The 19,047-nt window shown below is 43.4% G+C and overlaps 2 protein-coding genes across 6 annotated transcripts; one reads left to right on the plus strand and one right to left on the minus strand.

Annotated features, from left to right (window-relative positions):
• Positions 1-211: 211 nt before the first annotated feature.
• On the plus strand, positions 212-15,651 carry hrg (poly(A) polymerase hiiragi). Of its 5 annotated transcripts, none has more exons than XR_003113199.1 (13): positions 212-731; positions 1,070-1,320; positions 1,478-1,721; positions 1,855-1,959; positions 2,047-2,197; positions 2,281-2,492; positions 2,709-3,006; positions 3,471-3,647; positions 3,728-3,849; positions 4,093-4,254; positions 4,373-4,471; positions 4,833-4,980; positions 15,633-15,651. XR_003113199.1 is itself a non-coding variant. In XM_019842843.2 (12 exons), the coding sequence occupies exons 2-12, from the start codon at positions 1,115-1,117 to the stop codon at positions 4,884-4,886; spliced, it is 1,830 nt and encodes a 609-aa protein (XP_019698402.1). In that variant the 5' UTR covers positions 212-731; positions 1,070-1,114; the 3' UTR covers positions 4,887-5,492. The 5 variants fall into 5 exon arrangements, 2 of the variants coding, with proteins under 2 accessions (XP_019698402.1, XP_011144636.1); XR_003113198.1 differs by lacking the exon at positions 15,633-15,651 and adding an exon at positions 9,765-11,268; XR_002162881.2 differs by lacking the exon at positions 15,633-15,651 and adding an exon at positions 6,721-9,758.
• Positions 12,055-18,656, minus strand: LOC105186259 (odorant receptor 82a). The gene is made up of 6 exons (XM_011146335.3): positions 17,830-18,656; positions 15,750-16,035; positions 14,024-14,123; positions 13,241-13,354; positions 12,483-12,638; positions 12,055-12,387 (listed from the first exon to the last, which is right to left on the minus strand). Exons 1-6 carry the CDS (start codon positions 18,284-18,286, stop codon positions 12,337-12,339), a joined length of 1,164 nt encoding a protein of 387 aa, XP_011144637.1. The 5' UTR covers positions 18,287-18,656; the 3' UTR covers positions 12,055-12,336.
• Positions 18,657-19,047: the final 391 nt, after the last annotated feature.

Consider the following 19,047-nt stretch of genomic DNA (forward strand, 5'->3'; position numbering starts at 1 on the left):
TGAAGTAATTTGTACAGTATCTGAAGATAAACTTAAGACGGTTTTAAATATAAGACCTGACTATGAATACCGGCTTCAGTGTTTCTAATTGAAATAATAACAAAGCATCAGAAATAATAGTGGCACAATAGCTCACCAGATGTCACCCCGACGACGTAACGGTACTTTTCTGCTAGTGACTATTCAAGTCTCGCGTAATCATAGACTGTTTCGAGCAAACGAACCAGGGGTAACGCCATGTTTATACTGTAGGTAGTTTGTCGCGCGGAGTGTTCAGGTATATGTGTCGATTATAATTTTTCGTGTAATAATATTTGCTCCTATATCTATGTAGTGCAACGCGATCGGAATACGATTCACGAGCCACGTGTCTCCGTGGCGTATGACGAATTACGCAGTTCCGTGACGGTGCCGCGCGTGTATTTTGTCTTGATCGCGCGTATAGAACTGCATCTCCCTCTTACACTACACCCGCAGCTAGATGTTCTTCACCTCGCTTCTGCAGAAATTGTTTAGACTCACGCGATTAGGCAGCCGTGCGATACACAAGACGTGCTATTCGTTCTAAGATCGCGATTGGTCTCGCGGCAGTCGCACTGCGATCAAACGAATGCACGCTATGCCACGGTTAGCGTGAGCATCTGCGTGTTTTATAACCTGACAACACAATCGAGTTCTTCGTCCTGTGTATCTTTATCATGTCGCTGTATCTTTGACGAAACATTCAGGCGGTAAGACATTTACGTATCGCTGTCCCTTTATTGCCCTCTTTTGTTGCTCCCATTTTGTTGTAAAATCGACGCGCCGACCATTGTTTTAATCGAATCGTCGTCAATAACTGAATATGTGTGCGCCCATGTGATGGAATGCACTTTACTGATAACGAAAGTTTGCATCTTTTTGTTCCTTAGAGTTACGTTTTTTATTTTTTATCTTTTTTTCTTTTCTTTTTCTTTTTACTTTATTCTTGACGTATCTGCTTTCACACATGATACCTTTTGTTACTGTTCTTTTCACTCTGCATCCGTAAAGTTATAGTGAGAAATTGTATTGTTCATGATATTTACAGTGAAGTGTGTCTTTAGAAACGAATACTTGATTAGAGGATATTAAGATGTGGCCGACACAAAGTAACAATTCTAATACAAACTCGGCATCAAGTGAAAAGAATTTACGTACTCTGGGCATGACATCTGCTATCAGTGTAGCTGAGCCCAAGCCCCTTGATATCGCTAGAACCAACGAATTGAAAGAGGCCCTTAAACCCTACAATGTTTTTGAATCTGAAGAAGAGTTGAATCATAGGATGGAGATTTTAAGGTACATTTCAGAATCTCAGGGTGAAAGAACAAAATAATCACTTCTAAATATGTATATAAAAATATGTATACTCCTTTGTAATTAGCATTTCTTTTTTTTATATTGAAACAACAGTGGGGACTACTGTAGTAATGATGAAATTTATTTATTGTTATAGTAAATTGAATGCATTGGTTAAACAATGGATAAGGGATACAAGCATAGCTAGAAATATGCCACCTAATGTGGCTGAACAAGTCGGTGGTAAAATATACACATTTGGCTCATATAGGCTAGGTGTACATCACAAGGGTGCCGATATTGATGCACTATGTGTTGTACCACGTCACATTTATAGATCAGATTATTTTAATTCCTTTTTCGAATTATTGAAGATGCAAGAAGAAGTTACAGATTTAAGAGTATGTAATTTAACAATGTGTAATACAAATAATTATTATTTATTGCATGTGCATTTAAAATGTAAAAAGATCATTCATGTATACATGTAAAAATTCTGGCGTGATGACAAATACTAATGATAATTTATTGCAGGCAGTGGAAGAAGCCTTTGTACCAGTCATTAAGATGAATTTTGATGGTATAGAAATTGATATGCTATTTGCAAAATTAACTCTTAAAGAAATTCCAGATTCAATGGTTAGTAATATATTTTGTGTATTTATGTACACAAAAGTAATATTCTACAATTCTTGTGTTAATAATAAGTATTTAATAAATGTTTAGGATCTCAGGGATGACATGCTACTCAAAAATCTTGATCAAAAATGCGTACGGAGTCTTAACGGTTGCAGAGTAACGGATGAAATATTGCGTTTAGTACCTAATATAGAAAATTTCAGACTAGCCCTTAGAGCTATAAAATTATGGGCAAAACGTAAGTTTATATAATAATAACTCCTAACAACAACTATTACTATGCTACGTGCATCTTTGCCTATGTCTATTTTTTATTTTTAGGGCATGGCATATATAGCAATGTATTAGGTTACCTTGGTGGTGTATCATGGGCGATGTTAGTCGCTCGAACATGTCAACTTTATCCCAATGCTGTGGCTGCTACTTTAATAGAAAAATTTTTTCTCGTATTCTCTCAGTGGAAGTGGCCTCAACCGGTACTTTTAAAACAACCCGACAATGTCAATTTAGGTTATCCGGTTTGGGATCCAAGAGTAAGAATTTTATTTGTTCTATACGACTTTGACAAATATATATATTTAACAAATGAAAAATGTATAGATATAATATATTAACATATTTTACATAGATTTTGAAATTTGTACTTCCTGTAGCTACTTATAAACCAGCTATAATATTTACTTTAAAAACTTGTGCTGATTTAAAGCTCTTGAAAATCAATCTCTACTTCTTTGTTATCTATATTTCAGGTTAATATATCAGATAGGTATCATTTGATGCCTATAATTACGCCAGCGTATCCTCAACAAAATTCCACTTTCAACGTATCTGTATCAACCAGAACCATTATGCAAGAAGCATTTGAGAACGGATTATCCATAACCGAGGAGATTATCATGGGCAAGGCGAATTGGGACAAATTGTTTGAACCGCCAAACTTCTTTAGCAAATACAAACACTATATTGTGTTGTTAGCTAGAAGTTCAACTGCGGAAGATCAATTGGAATGGTGTGGTCTCGTGGAGTCGAAAATACGGCATTTGATAGGTAACAAATACTCGAACACATTTCGCAACAAAAGACATTTTATTTATTGGTACACAAAGGTATTCCATACTATTTTCTCGATATTATTTTCTGTATTGTTTTTTCGGTATTATCTCGCTCTACCATTATCTGCACTTATCCCGCTATAGTCAGTATAGATGGAAACAAAGATGTAGAAGCGTCGTATTTACTAACAACTACAAAGAATACAAGATTTGAAATAAATTATGTGTGTGTGGTAATCTTTTCAGTTAATAAAGTTAATAAAGAACAGTTACGATTAACTAGAGACTAGTCTTTCTTCTAGAATCTCACTCTTAATTTTGTGATGATAACGTCGTAAATATGTATACATTCATCTCTCTTATATTACTCTGGTGTATATTACTCTAGTGGTCAAATATTAATGATATACCAATAGTGTCTGTCAATACTAAAATGATGAAATTATAACTCTATAACAGGTACGTTGGAAAGGAATCCTCATATTAACTTGGCGCATGTTAATCCTGAAGCATTTCCACCATTGGACCCAGAACCGGACAAGCATTGTTCTATGTGGTTCATTGGTCTGCTATTCGCTAAAAGCGAGAATCTCAATATCGACCTCACATATGATATAAAGTCCTTCGTGGAGACAAGTAAGTTTGGCTACAAGTTATATAATCGTTACAAATGCACCAAGTACATAATAATGCAACTGTACGTGCATTTATTGCAGTTGAGAGACAAGCGGAACAAATAAATATGCTGAAAGAGGGTATGTGGATAGAGGCTAAACACGTAAAAAGGAAGGATTTGCATACTTATGTGTCTCCGAGTTTGCTGAAAAAAGAGCGAAAGGTAACACAATATATTACATTTGAATTTTATTGATTTTGCCTATTCAACTCTGGACATGTGAATTTTGCGGTCCTATTGCGTAATCATTTTTATCTTTTGTTGAGATATTCCAGGAATACTTTACACATCTTTTTGTTTTTTAATATTATACAATAGGATACTGCAAAATGACAAGACTTGTATTTCAAGAGCATCCATTTTCTCATTGTCATGATGCGATGGTTAGTGTTGAAATGCTTATAGGTTTCCGGCGGTGTGCATCGAAACGGCAGCATTGCTGGGAACGGGAACAGTGGTAGCGTGTCACCCAGAAATCCAGGCGATACAACGGGCAGAAAGCGACTCTCAGATCAGGGGATTGATGCGTGTGGGAAGAAACGGCGAGTCAATGAAGTGGAAGAGCAAGTAGGTAGTGTACATCATAAAACGCACTGCATGAAGAGAAGAACACTCTATCCTGTCGATTCGACAATGTGGAGAATCGAGTGTGAGGTATAACAATTGTACGATGATGCGATTTTAGGTGGAGAACTCATCGATAGTAGTACAATCTTGCGGAGAAGATAGTAATTCTGACTTCAACTTGGACGAGTACAAACAGAGCCTATCGACTACTAAAGATGTAAGAACCGTGCCTTTCGTGAACATTTTTACGTACAATATGATGAATAACATCTGTAAATAATATTTATAATATACAATCAGTTGACTAAAACGTGAAAGACCAAATTTGTCGTTGAGTTTCTTTCTTTTTTTCTTCTTTTATCCGTATATATTTGTTACATTTACGACGAGTAGAAATAAAAGAAATGTGATAATCGTCATGGCCTCAGTTATCCGCTTTCCCCGCGTGCTCGATACGTCTGTTGTATCGAAACCGTTAACAATTTTTCATTTTTCTGCCGCATGTGATATTATCTGTGACATTTAACGGTACAATTCATACATTTGTGTCTGACGTAATGTAATGTCTGACATAACAGGAAGGACCTACCGGTGCGTCCACAGTAGCACAGGAGGGATTCGTATGCACTTGACCACTGCAAAATTACTATCTCACACCAATCCACAGATGCTCCTCTGGACCATCTAGACTGTAAACATTTCTCACGCAACCATCTACTGCCCACTGTAAGTCCTTCGTCTCGTTAATAAAAGCAAAAACAAAGTTGCGCAATGGAGGAAGTTAACTCGGATGAAGTCAATCGAAAAAAAAAAAGAAAAGAAAAAAAGAAAAACGACTGTGCATATTTGCGCGCGCGCGCGTGCGTGTGTGTGTGTGCATTGAGTGCATATGGACACGCTATAAGTAATAGTAATTTGTAAGAACATCGACAGTCAATGGGAACAATTACGAACAGAACAAGTTAACGCGATTGTGCCAGTGTCTGTGATGTCTTTTATATATTACACATCGTGGGTTGTATAAATAGTTCTTGAGCCGCATAACCGAAGGAATTGCAGCCACCGGGAATCTTAAGTCTATTGCCTCTTAAAAGGAAAGGAAAAAAAGAAAAAACAAACAAATTAGCAACTGTACTTTTTATATATTTCCTTTTGTACATACGTTGTTTACGATGCCTTTTTTATTGATAATTACTTGAACAAAAGAAAGAAAGAGAGAGAGGGAGAGAGAGAGAGAGAGAGAGAAAGAAAAAAGAAAACGAGAGAGAGAGAGAGAGAGAGAGAGAGAGAGAGAGAGAGAGAGACATGATGATACTTCTGATGTAACATAATTTTACATATCTTACACATGACGAGCAAGAATAGTTTGGTCGAAAATTACGCGCATGGAAACTCACGCGCTCGCGTTCGCGCGGCCCCGTTTCCGCGTGTTGCAAAAAAAAGAAAAAGAAGAAGACAAAAGAAATGAGCAAAAATATATATTCTTATATAAAGTGCATTTCCGTAATGCACGCAGCGAAATATGGTTCGAGAGTGTGTATCGTTTAGTTCTAAGTAGCTCGTATACTTTATTACTCGTATTAGTCACACACACGTGATCCGTGTCTCGTTTCGGGACTTGCAAGCAGTACTATATCGTGGGCGCCTCAACACGCGCCGCTGTTTGTACCAAGTATAAACTATCATTTACGCGATACTTAATGTTGATATTATTTGTAAAGATTAGGTGCAAAACCGTAATGTAACTGCGTTGCTGCAACAATCAAGAGTCACCGACACTGGCATAAATCCGAGAGTGTTTCGCGTACGCTGAACGCGCGGTTTCGGTCCAAATGAAACACCTCTAATTGGCCATTGACTATCCTGTTGCGTGATTATGTTGCGTGAAACAGTTTCGTACGGAGTCGCCTTTTAGTTTCTCGCTCGGAGACAAAGTTATAGCTTTAACGAACTAGAACAATTTGGACGACTGAAACCACCTGTCACCGGAACGGTGAGTTCTTTTTCAGGTGTGTCAATCTCAAGCTTTCGCTCTCCCGACCTACTACGGCTCTGATCCTTAGTCCCGACTTCGATTATCTTTCTTGAGCATTACCGTCTCGACTCGCGTGTTAAAGACATGTCCATTATCGTAAAACTGCAAGGTATTTGATGTTCACTCTTACAACTGTTACAAGCAAAACTTGCGGAAACACTGCAATGTATGTAAAAATCAGGCACTTGCAAAGTAACGAGTCACTTCGAGGTCGTCGTTTTTTTAGTTTTTGTCGAATTAATCGTCGAGAGATTTCTATGCGGCGCACCGTTTCCCGACATTCGGCTGAACAGCGTTGTGATTTCGTGGCGTCACAACGGCTTTGTAAGTGCTGTGATTTCGTGTACACAAACCGGCGCGATAGGCCTCAACACTCTTCAACGTACAAGGTTACTAAGCGTTTTTTAATCGTACGAATTCTTTCCTCGTAGGAATTAACGTAAGACCACCGCTGTGACAAATGTATCGCCTTGACCGAGTCGTCACCTGGAACGATCAGTAAGCAAGTACGAGTCTACATTGCGTGCGGTTAAAAAGTCCTAATAACCCGTTCGCGCAGAGTGTCAAGACTATCATGCCGGCCTGCGTGCAGTGACGATTAGAGAGACCATTCCGTTACTTATGTATATATATATTTGTAGGTGTGCCGAGGCGACAGCTTCTTTTCCACTCTTTTATGTTCTCCGTTTTATCGAGTCGTCGTTTTATTTATTGATCAGCGCCTGTATCCTGCGCATCCTTACCGAGATCGATTCGGTGCGGCTGTTGCGCGATATGACTGCACCCGAGCCGACGGTTGTCGATAAGCATGTGCGAGATGCAGACTTCTAGAGACGCATTTGAGGAGGAGACACTGTTAGCGCTATCAACGCGAACGCTAATGATCCGCGGAGCTATAATAGCGCGATAGAACAATGGCGAGTTCCGCAAACGGCGCTAGCGTGTTACAGCGTCGTTCCCGCGTCGTTCAAACACTTCTCTAGTTTTAACATCTCGGAGATTTATCTCGACTCGGTTGTCCTCCCATTAGGTGCATAAATGACAATAAAATAATAAATACGATTCACCGGCATCATTTGACGATCACGCGCAGTTTACAGCGCAGCAGTATACTTTGGGCGTTCGCGAAGAAGCTTGTAAACGCTAACGCTACTTCGGAAGCGTGTGACGTACACACACGCTATCATCGGTGAAGCTATGATATAGCGTTTGTTAGCGCTGCGCGAACAAGCCTGTAGCGCTAAATAGCGCTAACAGCGTCCTCCCGAGCAGGAGTACCGCGCAGGAGTTGCATGCTTTCCTCTGTGTACTTCGAAACAGCATCGATGCTGCCCCCCTTCCGTCATTTTCCCGCGGATTCGCGATAATTTCACGCTCTAATCAAAGATTAAAATGTATGTATACTACTCGGGAGCGAAGCGGCTTGAACGGTTTTGGACATTTCTTCCTGGATGCACCTGGAAACGCGGCTCCGACGCGAAAAATTTGTTTCCAGAAAATTTCCAAAATGTTCAGCCCCGTCGTTGGACAGCCGCTGGCTGTCGCCGAATTGCGTAAAGAAAAATCTTCGAACCGTCTCGCTCACGACTAAACATACAGCAGCAAGGACGCGCCTGCGATCTATCGATGATTCATTCTTGTTTCTAACAAGCATCAATATCGACGTAACGCGACGCCAGCGACAAGAGACACGGCCGTGTTTCTCGATCATTATCCGCGAGACCGAATTATTGGAAATTAACGGAATCGCAGAATATCCGTAAATTTATTTCGGCAAGTGTCCCAAGTAGATTCTACACTCGAAAGGAAGAAGGGAGAAGAGATTATACTTCTATATTTTTCGTAGTTTCGATCAGCAGTAAAAAATTGAGACTCGATTCGCCGGATGAGATTCGAGATCTATTTGTGCGAATATAATAATTATTTCGTTATGTGCAAGAGACATAATATATATAAAATAAAATTACGTATTGCAGTCTCCACCACTTTTATATGTCGATACTTGTACTCGAGACGCAGTCGTAAATTTTGAATCTATTCGTCCGCAAGACCTTCTTCCAAAGTTGCACTTTTTGTGCGAGAAAAAAAGATGTTAATTTGTCTTTTTGTCGAGACATTAATCAACATTACGATACTCGCCGAATAATATTCTCAAAATTAGACGCGCCATCTGATTCCGTCAGTTCGTAGATACATTTACGCAGCAGTTACATAAATAGTTCAAGAGTCGAGAAACGACAATACGAAATAATGCAAAGAACGAATTTCCATGAGTATGTCTTATATTTCACGGACGTTTTGAAAATATATTCAGTGTAATGTTATTTGCCATCGAGCACAATTTGGGGGAATTACTGTTGCCGAGTTTGTTACTCACTTGTTACTCACGTATAGTCTCTTCTAAATTCTCGTCGCGCTGTTTTCGATTCTCTCCACCTTCGTATTTGTATTTCGTACTTCGCTCATTCTGCGAAGTACGAAATTTTGTCCGATCCCGAAACGACAAAATTCTCGCATTCATCGGAAGGATCGTTTTTGTCCGCGCCCACGTAAACCTCGTCGTTGTTGGACAAAAACGGTGCATACAAGTGCAAAAGTTTCTCGAATTGATACGGCTGATACACTCTCTCTCTATTTGACGATAAAAAGAGCGTGCCGTGTTGCTCGTCCCCAGGACGAAGGACTTTATCGAATCGATTTACGCTTTACGTATAATCGCAGGGTCAGCAGGAATATAACCTGCGGAGCCGCGTGATTTGTGTTTTTAGAACCGAGCAAACCGTCGTATACAAATCACCGTTCAATACGTTATTTTCTTTTTCTCTTTTTTTTTTTTTTTTTTTTTCTTTCTTACCGAAATGCAGAGTCATCATTTTTTAGTCAGAGAACGAAACGGGTTGATCGAGAACCTCGCAGATAAAATGCGACGAGGAAACGTCCACGCTGTTGTGAACGACGCGTAATTTGCGTACTTGTCCCGCGAAGCAATTGTCAACATTTCCTCGCACGTTGTTTATTCATACCGAGTATTTACGTCACCCGTCGTATCGTCATCGGGTCATTTTATATCAGCATTTGATCAGCTCTCGATCGCCTTGAATAAACGCCATGGCATTCGGATTCTGTCGCAGAGATTTCGTTTCTTTCATTTTTTCACGCAATTAGCACAGCCCGATCTCCCCCGCCATTTGCCGATATTTATCGCATAAATCCCCGACGAAATTTTCGATACAATCGATACGCAGGAGAAGTCAGTCACTCGCGACGGGGGCAAGTTACAATCGCTTAAACGTAAGATTTGTAAATTAAACTCATTAATATCGCTAGACGTTTCGTCGCGCGTGTGTGTATGTGTGTGTGCAGAAGAAAGTATATGAAGCGCGCGCGTGTGTGTGTGTGTGTGTGTGCGTGTATATTGATATTATCGCGTTCTTTGAATGAGCCCAGCATTTTATGAAGCCCCTTATATTTCCAGCATGGAGCACGGATTCTAAAATCTGGAGTCGCGATTCTTCATTAGTTCGGTTTATCGCAAAGCTATACTCGATTAACGCGTTGCGTCGATTGTAGCGCTCTCGTCGCCCGCGTATCCTGGATTTCCAGCTTCGGAAGTTGCACGCCGCACACATACAACCGAAACGGGAACTCGGTGCTCGATAAGAGCGAGCTGAAACGAAAAAGAGAGAATACGAAAGAAAGTAAACGGTTTTGCCCGATCAGGGTTCGCCCGAGTAGTGAACATCAACGGCCGCGTTCAGTGGAGCAAAATGATCAGTGAGCGCTTAGTGATTATTGTCTGTGATTGGAGCATTCTTTTAGATTCTTCATAGACCCAGAAGTATTTACCAATCAGGTGCGAGAATCACTAAGCGCTCACTGATCGCTTTGTTCGGCTGAACGCAGCCAATGTTACCCTTGTACGTCGGGACTTCATCGGCGTCCTCTCTCGTTACTTCGAGGCCGGTCGCCGGTTCGACTCGTCTACCTCTCTCGGGGAGATCATAGACATGTCTGTAGCACACTCTCGACTTTTCGCGTAGCCTCTTCCGTCCTGAAAACCACCACCATTGGCTGGCATCGTTCCCGCAGTGTCGAAGCTGCAGGGCAAGAAAATCGCGCGAAAACGGCCATGCCGTCTTATCAGTCTTATCTTTCGTTGTGCGCGAAGAAAAGAGGGAGAGAGAGAGAGAGAGAGAGAGAATAAAACGCGAGATGGGAAATACATGAAGGGAGAAGCCAAGAGAGGAGCGAAGATTGATCTCGCGAGGGGCAGGGAAGTCCGAATAAATCGCTCAGGATCTCGCGTCTCACATCGCCGCGAGGATTCTTACGGATTTCCGCGCACCCCGACCTCTTCCGCTATACATAAATATATCTTCATTTGGTTCGCGCGTACATATCGACAGTTTCGGAGCCCGCGACTCGTATCCTCCGCGAAGAAACGCGACGATTGTCTTTCCTTGCGCGCCGAGTCACGTTGAAACATTCTTCTCCGGTCACGAGAAATCCGCGAGCGAGAGTCCGACGGGACAGAGACGAGCAAGCGAGAAAACGCTCCGGTCAGCCGGAAAAAGCGTGGCGAGAGGGAGAGGGAGAGGGAGAGAGAGAGAGAAAGAGAGAGAGAGAGAGGCTCTCGCGGATCTTCGCGACGCGTCCGCGAGAAACGGCCTCGGTCGTCGCCGGCATCCGCGATTATTCCCCGGATGATTTCGCATACGACTTCGCGCCCTGGACGTTCCCGACGCCAAAAAACGCGTCGCGAGCGTCGGCCGCGCTCGATATGAATCGAACATGGAAGTCGTGCGGCGATCGTCGCGCGCGCGCGCACGCGCATGCGCGGCAATCGCCGATCCAATTCGCCGCGCGCACTCTCGCAACCGGAAATAGCACAAAAGGCAAGGACATGTATAATTTATGTATCCTCGACAGATGTACACTCTCTGTATCTTTTCTGAATAAACAGAAATAAATTTTTCTTTTTCCACGTCTCCTCCAGCCAAGATCCGCCGCCGCGTCGCGTCAGGACGAGACGAGACTTCCGCAGGACTGACCTCCGTTCGCCGATTCGCCTCGTCCTGTCGCGACCGGCAAGTTGCTCTCTTCATTCCCCTATCTGTGCCTCTGTGCGTCACACGGCGCTCTGAAGAGCAAATATCGCAGTTTGCGATCGATCGTGACAGAAGTTGACCTTTGATACTTTCCGCTTCAATCGGAATTTTGCAATCGTTCTTATCGATCGTCATCGATCACTCTTGCGGACGTATTTCGCGTCTCCATGCGTCGAGTTATATCCTGCATTAGGAAAAAAAATTTAGTATCTCTAACAAAACTGTTTGGTTGAAGCATTTTTTAATAGCAACCAAATATCTTGTTTTATATAGTTGTTTCAACTAAACTTTGTTCTCAGAACCAAATGATTCTGTTCTTAGGCTTCATACATAAAAATTAAGCGTTTTAGTAATTTCGTCCATAAAAATTACATAATAACGAAGTATTATTTTACATAAACTAAAATGGATACTATTTTGCCTTTCTGTGCAGTAAAATTTAGATTTTATATATTAAGAAAAAATTTATAGTATTTTTAGCAAAATTCATTTAGCTAAAGCTTTTTGGTTGCTATAACAAAATTATTACGTTATACGAACAAACTGTAATCAAACAAGATATTTGTTTGCAGGAACTAAACAGTTTTGTTGGGCATGTTTTAACCAAATTATTTTGTTGTTACAACAAAATTTTGATTCACGCAACAATACATTTTTCCTAGTGTGCGCGCACTTGCTCTTCCGATGCGTTTAAGAGGATTAAGAAGATACGAAAAGTTGGGTCGGGACGCCTCAATTGGAGAATCGTTTCTTGTTGCCTTTTTTCTTTTTCTATTTACACACGTCGTACAAGCGTAAGTCTCGCGGAATGAGGACATATTTACAGGATATCGTGCGAAAATAATTATCTTTGTATATTTGTTTCTTAAGTAATCAAGCATGCATGGACTCTCACGTGTCGCCGACAAGCGTCAGCATCGCAGAGCTCAGCGAGCCGAACTACACGATGGTCTTCAGCACCGAGAGATACGCCATGGAGGCCTTCATAATCTGCAAGAAAAGATGCATTGTATCTCTGTCGATTTTTGCAGGTCGTTGTCCTGCCCCAGGACCACTCCGCCGAGATCGTCCGCGAGAGACTTTACCGCGCCGAACATTTCCAGGGAAAAGACATAAAACTTTCCGGCCGTTAAATATAACGGCTTCCGCGATCGAGCAATGCATATCATTAGAAGACGCACGGACTCGGTCGGCAATTCGTGCCAGTTTGTGGAGTAACACGCCCAATCCAACGCCACGCTCTGGAGTCAAATATCAGGAGTTAGTGTGACGCGTCTCGTGTTAGACGGGCATCATGGAGAAATTGGTTGCGTTCAGCAGAAAGAGCTGCTTTACAACCGTTGTAAAGTTCGTGAATCTATCAAGCTGGCAAGAAAGTCATGTCGCGTTTTCTTTCTATATAAATGTTTCCTTCATACAAAGGAAAGACTTTATTCTGTGATATATTGTCCGTTTAATTCAACGACATTTTGCCATCTGTTTGGTAGCTTCGTGAGTTCCGGCCTCTCATAGAGGCTTCTGGTCCTCATTGGCGAATAACTGGTCACACAAGTACTGTTTGATAACCTCATCAGAATCGAATTTTTGTCCCTTCAAGGAATTTTGCAAGGAACGAAATAAATGGTAACCTGATGGTCCAAATGCTATAATCTTTAAACGTTAGGCCTGATGGCGTTTAATGACAAGTAAAGCCATCTATCCGTGAAAAACCACACAACTTACACTCTTAAATTTCGCAGAATCCGAAAGCATGCGCCAATCAGATTCACGAATTTTACAACGGTCGCAAAGCAGCTTTCTCCGCTGAACGTGGCCGTTACAAAGCGGAGAAACCTGCTCTCACCTCGCCGATCAAGCACTCTCCGAGGAAACAATAGCAGAACGCCAGCAACATCACCGCGGCCGAGTAAATCATAAAGTGAACCATCTCGTTCAATCCTTTGCCGCTCTCGGCCGTCTGAAATGTCGCAAGTCGCCGAACGTTAGGACAACCTCCGCGACTCCTGCTGCTCCCTCGCGGCGGGGCCGCGACTAATTGACGACGTTGGAAGCGAGGAAATGCTCACTGCTGGAAATTCTCACGGATCGCGATCGAGATAAAAAGACACAAGATAAAAACGACACACGCGATCGATCGAACGCACCTCTGAATGCTTCGGAAATGCTTTCTTTTCGCTCTGACGATAAATCACCGTAAAATTGACACGCGCGTTGTAGGTAACTTTTCTCTCGGACCCGCTGCTTCCCATGACGAAGCCGCGTGGATTTTTCGCGTACTTGTCGATCGCTTCGACGGAGCAGAAGTTTCCGCGCAGCGTCTTAGAAAAGCGCTCGATCCGTCGCGAGTGTCATTTTGTCTCGATTTTACAATCCGTAGGAAGTCCGCTTTAGCACGAATCTCCTCGCTTCTGTCGTCGACATCCAAGATGGCTGCGAGAGCGGCGAGAGAACAGCAGGAGGAGCCTCGATGCGGACTAAATCCCACGCTACGTCTTTCCTCGTTGCTCTTTACATCTACGACGGAAAAACGCGTCCGTGCGATCGGAAAATTGTCCCCAAGCGCGCGGCCTAATCTTGATCGAATCAAGTCAGAGCTAAGCGGTACGTATCAAGTCGACAACATCACCATAAGTAGCTGATACACCACGATGCAGAGAGAAAAGATCAGACCCACCGTTTGCACGAACATGAGCGAACTGAACGCGTCTGCCAGGATGCTCGCCAATCTGCAAGAAATCACACTTTGACTCATTTGCGTCTGTTTCGCGGCACTCGAAGCAGAAACTTCGATCGCGTTCGCGGGTATTAATTATACGACCTGCGCACGCAGAGAAAAACTAGCCCGTTAGTGTAACTGAATCCTCCTGGGAAAAGCAGGGACCAGGGAGAAAACTCGATTGTGGGGACGGAAATATTCTCTTCTAGGTAATGTCCCAATTGATCGTTTTCAAGCTGTCTCCGCCGAGTTTTGAAGCTTCCAAGTGTGCTCGTCTCCAGTCAGAACCATAACGTTGACTGGACGTTGATTTAATGTAGAAATGCTCAATGAAATGGTTAATTCGTTCAACGTTAATTCAATCCTCATCGACGTCGAATCAACGTTGTGGTTCTGACTGGGTCGCGACCATAGGTGGTGGCGTCAAACGTCAGCGAGGAGTGACACGCTGAAAACTCGCGTGCCATTTCCAGAAAAAAATATCTCTACGGAAGAATATTTCATATTGTTCACATTTGTGAAAAAACGTTACGTTTCTCCCTTGATCCTGACTCAATCAACGACTATCAATCAACGACCACAAACCCAGACAGCACCGGACATCCAATGGATGTACGTTTCACGTCCAATTTATGTCCGTATGTCCGATTTACGTCCGTGGACATAAATTGGACATACGGACGTAACAAGGATGTCCTTATTTATTGGACATCGGACCTGTAGGACGTCCGATGTACGTCCATCGGACGTCCTATGTCCGAAGTTGTGACAAACGTATGTCCTATGGACGTCTTTTGTAAAAAGAATGAACATATAACGCGTCCAGGACGTCCAGTGGACATTCGTGTGCTGTCTGGGAAATGACCGCTATATGAGCCCTAGTCATAGTTGCATGCGCAATCATTCTATATATCTATATATAACCTCATATCGCAATCATTTGACGGCAGTTGATTGACTTTCAAGGGAAAAGTGTAAGGCCTGTTCCGAAATCGGTTTCGGCAACTTTGGTTTTAGTTTTAGGTTATATAAGGTTGGCAGGCCTTAAGCTAACTTAGATACATAATTGAGCTGATCAATTGTCAATATAATAAGTAATAAAAAATATATTTACTTCTCTATTCAATACTACAAAATTGGTAATTAAAGCCAAGTTTGTAAACCAAAACAGGCGTGTGGGCGTCCAAGCGTGATCAGCTGATCACTTACGAAATGTATTTAAATGAATGTAAGGCGTACCAATCTCGTGACTGAAACCAAAGTTTCCGAAACCGATTTCAGAACAGGCTTATGGGTGTTGGGAACATTTTACAGATATGCGACCTCGTGTAATCTTTCACACAAATATCTTTTCCCCTGGAAGTGGCACGAGAAAATTCTGAGCGTTTTCTCAGAAGCCTCAACACAATTCTGAACGCTCTCAGGCGGCACGACACTCTAAGACGTTTCAAAGACGTCTAAAGATACCTGAAATGTGATACGATGTTTTTCAAATATTTCCTTTTTAATGTTTATTTAGCCAGACATCATTCCTCGTCACCAATTGTCTGCTCCCTGGTTCAGTTGCACAAACTGGGATTTGCTTGCTGTGCATGGAGGAAGCGTCCTTAATTACATCTCCGTGGACATCTCTCACCGCAAGAGCTCGGCGTGTCGCGTCACGAGAAGCTTCATCTCACGATGATACCTGAGCGATCGCGGCTCGGTGTTTCTCACACGATGACCGAGAATCGACAGCTGACCGCACAGATAAAACGTCAGGGAGACCAGCAGGCTGTCCGCTGCGGTCGCGCCGATCGTCAGGAACGTGCTGGACGGCAGTAAAATCGCGCAAAATAGCGCGTACGAGCGCATCCCCGATATCTCGTACAGGAGATTTACGCGAGCGGGCAGCTCGTACGGAAGAGTGCAGTTGCCGGAACCTGTCAGGAGAATCCATAGCGTTCTCCGTTATCCGCGGGATAACGCTGCCTCGTAAACCGTTGGGGAGAACTTTAGCGTTGCGGGATATTAAGATATTCGCACGAATACGCACGGGATGTGTTATTCGCATGATCATGCAAGATGACGAATTAAACGGAAGAAACGACTGCGCGATGGCTGAAATTACGTAACATGCTGATCTTAACTCTTGTGTACTCTTAATATTTATACATCATATAATACCTATTTTACTAAATATCCCTATATTTTTTATAATGTATAATGTTTATCAGTATTGTTTACTATATAATGATTGAATTCGTGCTACTGTTTGCGACCGACATCGCACTCGCTAAGTATTAAGTGTGCAAATTAATTCGGTGCCTTTGCATCTAACGATTTGTAACTCTGGTACAAATTAAAATTCTTTTCTCTCATTTTTCAATTTTCTCTCATGTGGTAACTTGAAAGTTCTAACCTTAAGCTTTAAGAAAAGCACTGTGATATAGTTGACGGCCCTGCCGACATAACCTCGCAGCAGCAGCAGTGAACATGATGGCGGTCGAAAAGCAGCATTTGAGGTGTTGCATTCTTTTCGCATGCCAGTTGAAAGAAAATGCTGCCGAAGCTACGGGAATCATTTGTTCCACCCTGGATAACAACGCTGTGACGTATAAAATGTGCAAAAACTAGTATCAGATATTTCGGAATGAAGATTTTGACTTTTCCGATCGAGAGAGCGTTCAGGCTAACCAAAAACGTTTGAAGACGAAGAATTCGAGCAACTGTTGTTGAATGAAAACTCCGCTCAAGCTCAACAGAAGCTTGCACTACAATTGGGAATTACCCAGCAGTGCATATCCCATCGTCTACTTCAACTTGGAAAGATTCAACTTGGAAAAAAGGAGGAGGGTAGATGAATTCCGCATAACCTCAGTCCGGAAAACAAACAGCGAAAATTCGACACGGCCGTGTCTTTGCTGACTCAGAGAAAGAATTTTTTTATACAAAATCATTACGGATGATGAAAAACGGATATTGCATGACGACCCTAAACGCAAAGAATCCCGGGGTAGATCCCGGCCAACCGTCGACATCAACCCCAAAGTATTCCCGCAAGAAAAATTTCGCTGTGCATCTGGTGGGATGTGAAGGATCTGGTCTACTATGAGTTGCTGAATTTTGGCCAGACTATTAATGCAGACTATTACCAACAGCAACTTGTCCGTGTAAGCGATGCTCTGGAGCAAAAGATAGCTTCATACTGGCGACGGAACTAGGCAAATGATTTTGCAGCACAACGCTTGACTACATGCCGCAAAAGGGACGAAGGATCTCGTCTATACATTGGGCTAGGAGATTCTTCCTCACGCGACATATTCGCCAGATCTAGCCTTCTATTTCGGTCGCTTCAACATCATCTGGCGGCTACGAATTTTCAAACAGTTGACGAGCTCCGAGAAAGCATTGATGACCTTATTGAATCAAAACCGCCAAGTTCTTTCCGCGAAGGTATTCATCAGCTGCCCGAGATAGATGAAGTAAAGTCATAGAAAATAATGGAAATTATTTCTAGCGTTAAACTTGCATACTTGACCTTTTATAAAGAATGTTTGAATTTCATGGAAAAAAGCATCAAATTAATTTGCACACTCAATACTTCTGCTGTCCACGTCGCAAGGGGAAGAGAAAGAGAGAGAGAGAAAGAGAGAGATAGAGAGAGAGAGAGAGAGAGACGCGAGGAAACTCCCGAAAATTTTAACTCGACCTACCCGGCAGTCTCCTTGACTTACTCGATCGGACGCAGCTGAGAATCGGTATTATGTAAAACAATGTGGGCACGAAGAACAAGGAGGCAGCGGACGATACGGTGAAGAGCGTCGCCGCGGCGTTGTACCAAATCACTTTGCGGCTCTCAGCGAGGCTCCGATAGAGTCCTTCCCTGACGTTGCTCCTTACAGCTGCCAATAGAGGCGACAGCTTGCCCATCTTCCAGCGGAACATGAGATTCTTCAGCACAATCAGCGAGGTCGGGAAGGTGAAAGTGACGTTCCTCATGAGCCTGTCGGTGTCGTGCATATTCTGCAGTAGGCCCACCACTAACAACGCCATGACGTTGATGATGTACACGGCGAAGAAGGCAAATTGAAGATCGTTGCGACTCTCCGGCCAGAGGCCGAGCATCGAGAGCAGCAGCTTGCTCCACGACAGCACCTGGCCGTCGTAAAACGTCTCGAGCCGCAGCCGCATGAGAGCTCCCGTCCAAGTTCTCGTCGAGCTCGGCCAGCGCTTCTCCTCGACTTCGCCAAGGTAGCGCGATCGACGACCGGGGCTGCGTGTGTGCCTCTCACGTTCTCAATTACGGTTCTTATCGTCCCACACGTAGACGTTCCCACACGCGAGCAGGCGAGACTCGCGCGGGAGATGAAGAGCCCGAAATCCCGAATTCATACCATGAGGTACGGTCGGAATAGCGAAGCGTGGCCGAACTTGGCGAAAAGTTCGCCGCCGCCGTTCGCGACGCGAACGAAATCCCCCCGAAATCGATATCGCTTGTTTTATTGATGCGTAATCACACGTTCCCGATGGCGGCGAAGTGCGAGAGCGCGTCGGGACGGGAGAGACATCGTGTGAAATTTCGCCAGCGGTGCGAGTCGCTCACGCGACTCGGCCGCGTGAGTAATCTCGAAAGGTGCAGATAAATCTGCATGTCTCATGAGCCGCATTATGTCGTATCTCAGGCGAGGCACGACGTGCCCTTTGACCTCCCGGGGTCAAAATCTCTCCCTCCTCCCGCGCACCGCGCACCACCGCGCACGGGCGCTGACGGGAGAACGTTAGTGCGGTGCCTATCTCCAGATTCCGCCTGCATCGCACGAGATGCTTTCGGCATCTCGTGCGATTTTTCTCTCGCTGCTTTATTACCTGGAAAATGGCCGAAGTGCCTTGCGAGGTGCGCTCGGTCGCGTCCGAGCGCTGCGAAAATCTTGCTCCCGTGATAAGAAACTCGC

Source organism: Harpegnathos saltator, unplaced genomic scaffold, assembly GCF_003227715.2.
Source record: "Harpegnathos saltator strain DR-91 unplaced genomic scaffold, Hsal_v8.6 scaffold381, whole genome shotgun sequence".
In the NCBI taxonomy this organism is placed as follows: Eukaryota; Metazoa; Arthropoda; class Insecta; order Hymenoptera; family Formicidae; genus Harpegnathos; species Harpegnathos saltator.